This window comes from Phalaenopsis equestris, unplaced genomic scaffold (genome assembly GCF_001263595.1).
Source record: "Phalaenopsis equestris unplaced genomic scaffold, ASM126359v1 Scaffold000759, whole genome shotgun sequence".
NCBI lineage: Eukaryota > Viridiplantae > Streptophyta > Magnoliopsida > Asparagales > Orchidaceae > Phalaenopsis > Phalaenopsis equestris.
The window spans coordinates 266,830-271,245 of NW_018165199.1; the positions used below are offsets into that span (position 1 = coordinate 266,830).

The following is a 4,416-nucleotide window of genomic DNA, read 5'->3' on the forward strand; positions in this document are numbered from 1 at the left end:
GGAGGGGGTGAGAGAATACACATCTCAACTGAATAACCACCGACTAAAATGACCACCAACCGAATAAATCTACCAAGCTGATGGACTACCTCCACCACACAGAACACAGAGTACACAAACCACCAAAATTCAAGTAGAACGAAAGAGCGGGAGAGGTACAAGAATGTAAAAATCACCAGAATATCCACTCACAATCGAAAATAGCCACTGGAACCACAAATCCATGAAAGATATCCACCTAGGGCAGAAGAATCATGGGAGAGGGGGCGGGGTCGAGAGAGGGGTAATGCAAGAAGAGGGATCGTGGGGTAAATATGCCCACAGTAGAGAGAGGAGAAAAGCGGGCCGCAAATTTGATCTCGCGGCTGCATTTTAACGAAAATTTTTAACACCGCCACTGTGATGCGATAACCAAACGACATTTTTTGCGTTTTTGGGCCGCACCACTTGAAAAATACGGTGCCAAACGAGCCCTTAGTTAGGAACACTCAACACATACCCTACAAGTATTTTCATATCTATTGCCTAAACTTTAATTTTCACATTCATACCGCTCAAATCCTTTTTATTATATACAAAAATTACTATTTTGTTTTTTAAAATGTGAAATACACCTCTTTATGAATAGTTAAGATGACACATATTTATAAATCATCCTATAGATTTTAGATATGTAAATACATAAGAATTAAGGTATGCATGTAAATCTTCCAATTACCTTTTTTTATTCACAGATGCAAGATTTCACAAATGAGCAATAATTGTCATTTGATGGGTAAATTTGGTGCAATATTCTGATTAAATTAGTTATTATAAGAGATAAATGATTGAGAAAATATTATGTGCGGTCATCCATGCTTGTCTATTAGGAATGCACGCCCTGAATACACTCGAGTATATCCCGACTGCACTCCGAGTAAATCATACACACACACACAAAAGAATAACGAACTCTGAGAAGGTTTTCATTCAAATTTATTTTCTTCGCATTACATTCGACCACAAAAGAAAAATCTAATAAGCTGACTCTTTCAAATAATGTAAACCATTCACGATTCAACAAAATGAAATCATTTCAACTGTAACTCTCAACAACTATTTTTAAATTACAACCAGTCAAGAAAACCTTATTTCACTCGTTAAAACGTTACTAATAAATATTTCAAAATTTACCCAATATGACAAATATTCTGATTATTTTTGAGGATTATAGAAAGTGCAAAAGAGACCCCAAAAGAAATTTTTTTTTTTCAAGCCCAAACAACAATCAACCTCATAGCTTAGCTTATGTAGTACAAAGGGTTGGGGAGCTTGAAGGTGCGGTCACCTTCCGGTGAGCCTAATATATCGCTCCACTGATCCCCAATATTTCCTACAATTCTGTAGCCTTGCTTCACCAATTTTAGCCTCTCAGCTGATTTGTATTCCAGCGCAGTTATCTCCAGCTCATTCCCTTTTCTATAATTAAAAATAAATATAAAAATAAAAAGGGAATATTAGAAATAAAGCAAAGGTGAATAGAAATGTAAGGAAATGATTGAGCAGAGCCGAGCCACGTCATGAATTGAACGAGGCTTAGATGAATCATAAGATGTTCATATTCAGTTCGAGCTTGAACTGAGTTTTTATATTCGTGTTCATATTTGACTTGCTTAACCTTTTTTTCATGTTTATACATGATTTATACGTAGTTTTTTTAATGTTACGTGAAATTTATATACCAAGTGCCTCGTTCTTGTGGATTTAAATATCTCACACCAAAACTTTTATATTTACATTTTGGTGTTTTAAGCTTATACAAGAAAAATACTCTTTGACTATGGATTTGAGTGCTTATTTAGGCGCGAGATAAGTGAATATATAAAAATTATGTGTCATATATCTAAATGAACCTATTAAATACTTGGTTTTTATATTAATTGGACAAGCTAAAATTTTTAATGAATACATGATTTTTTATATAGAATTAAAAAAAAAATCATTTTATAGTTCATTTTTATATGAAGTTAATAAATAAGTTAAAAATTTAAATAAATACTTAATTTTATATAAAATTATTAATAAACAATTTTTTAAATCTAAATCAATAAACCGTTCAATGAATTTCAAATTAACATATAATTAAATTATTAAATAATACTTAAATTATAAGTATTTTTTTGCAATCAAATATTATTATTAATCATTAACAAATAGATTTATTAAAATAAGAAAAGAAGAAGAAAGTACATTTAAATTTAAATGCATATTAATATTAATTTATAATTTACAATTATTAACAATATAATCAAATAATCCCAAACTAATCAAATATTATTTAATTAATTAAACATATAACTATAAATCATTTAGCAAATTATCTCTCTAATAACAAATAAATTTGCTCATTTAACATCCGAGATTTAAAAAAAAAAAATTTTAATTTATTCATTTATTAATTTAAACAAACATAATTAAATATTAATCAAATTTAAGATGAATTATTCATCAGTTAATTATTTTAATATAATTACTCACCTAAGTATGAGCTTTTCCCAGGAGTGGTACCCAACCTTCTTAAGATTGCGCGCCGTTATCTCTCTGAACTCCTCCGTTCTTCCCGTCAAAAACACCACCTTTATCCCCAACGTTAGCAGTTCCTTGTACAGCTTCAGACTCTCCGGCAACGCCGGCGCCGCCCCCGCCGCCACCCACTTGTCCGACTGTGCTTCGCTGTATGGCTTCAAGCTGAAATTTAAGAACAAATATTATATCCGGACTCTGGATGTAGAGAAACGTTCGGAATCTAATGAAATCACACCACGTAGATGTGATAAAAAAATAATAAAAAAAAACATTTTAGTGCAGAAGAAGATTCCTCAGTGTTATTTTGCATTATTTAAGTTTAACTGTGGAGGTATTCATGTGTTATTATGTTTTGAGAATATTCCCGGTATTATAATAACACAATAACACATCAATACCACCACAATAACACCTGAATAATGCAGAATAACACAGGAGGAATATTCTTGTATGTTACCGGGCCGGATCATAAGAAAAAACACACATTTTCTTGAAGTCATGTGTCCGCATATCAGTAAACTCCGAACGCATCTCTACGTTAGGAGTCCTGATGAAATAATTTTCGATAAACTCTAAGTCATATAAATTCAAAAAATATATTTAAATTTTATATGTTATTTAATTGCTATTATTTTTATTTTCTGTCAATCATTGTCATATGCCATGGAAGCTTTTGCGTGAGTTCCAATGTTTGAAATTTTTACAATTTTGAGCTACAAAATATGTTCTATATATCTTTTTTAGTAGTTAATAATATATATATTTGAAGATATTGATTGAATTATTATTAATGAGTATGTATATTGAACAATACCCGAAATCAAGCTTGGAGAAGAAGGGCAAGTTAGACAAGGAAGTCTCGTCAATATCAAAGATCCAAATATCCTTCCCACCACCTGAAAGTTGACGCCTCCGTGCATATTTTGAGGCTTCCTTGGTAACCAGAGCTGAATCATCTCTATATCTATGCCCCAGAAAATAATGCCCAAAATATGATTCACATGTGGCAGGAATTGACTTCCATCGACGCAGGTTGTTGGTCTCTGTGGCGAGTTGCCAGCTCGAGCACGACACATTCTCCAATTTCCTGGTCGCCCTAGCTATGTTGACCCACTTGCGTGAAGGATGGATTTCGCCTCGCGGGGGAACAGGAAGGCTTTGGGTGAACGAGGGTGAGAAGAGGAAGAGGGAGAGGATGAGAAGGAGAAGGAGAAGGAGTTGCATGGTGAATATAAATATGGGTATAGGGGTGAGTGTTGGGGAGGTTTTGGGGGGTTTTTATAAGGGGATTGGATTGACTTCTTAATATGCACTAATATGATTGGATATGATATGCATGCACATACAACAATATATGACATGGATGATGGCTATATTTATCATTAAAAATATATTTTACAAATATACATTATATGTAAGATATAGGTTTTATAATCGGTTGATGCATTGTGCATCATGTAAATATAAGGGATGTGAGATAGTTATTATTGTTTATTATTATGAGTATCAATGCAATATAGATTTTATTAGTTTGAAGTTTGAATTTTTAGAAAGCTAAGGAAAAAATAATAAGAATTTGAAAGAAATAAATTGTCATGAGATAAATTTATCCATTAAAAAAGGAATATATATATATATTTTTTAATTCATTGTTATTTTGTTATTAACTTGCACGGCACAACATAGGTAATGTGGAGTGCAAGGGTAATAGGAATTGAGAACAAAGTTTAATTTATTCAATTTAGCATAATTAGATTAATGTGGATAAAATTTGAACTAAATATGTTTTGTACTAATAAATTATTACAATTATCATTATTGGAACTATCGGCCATCCACTTTATAGTGAAA

The 4,416-nt window shown here is 31.9% G+C and overlaps 1 protein-coding gene across 1 annotated transcript; it reads right to left on the reverse strand.

The window, feature by feature from the left end:
• Positions 1–1,280: 1,280 nt before the first annotated feature.
• LOC110030743 (acid phosphatase 1-like) lies at positions 1,281–3,789 on the reverse strand. The gene is made up of 3 exons (XM_020733633.1): positions 3,380–3,789; positions 2,518–2,727; positions 1,281–1,458 (listed from the first exon to the last, which is right to left on the reverse strand). Exons 1-3 carry the CDS (start codon positions 3,787–3,789, stop codon positions 1,281–1,283), a joined length of 798 nt encoding a protein of 265 aa, XP_020589292.1.
• Positions 3,790–4,416: the final 627 nt, after the last annotated feature.

Excerpts from the sequence above, each read along its gene's own strand:
- LOC110030743 (XM_020733633.1), bottom strand. The coding sequence starts at position 3,789 with ATGCAACTCCTTCTCCTTCTCCTTCTCATCCTCTCCCTCTTCCTCTTC. Across the intron at positions 2,728-3,379 it reads TTCTCCAAGCTTGATTTCGG|CTTGAAGCCATACAGCGAAG; the intron begins GTATTGTTCAAT and ends CTTAAATTTCAG. Across the intron at positions 1,459-2,517 it reads TGGGAAAAGCTCATACTTAG|AAAAGGGAATGAGCTGGAGA; the intron begins GTGAGTAATTAT and ends TTTTAATTATAG.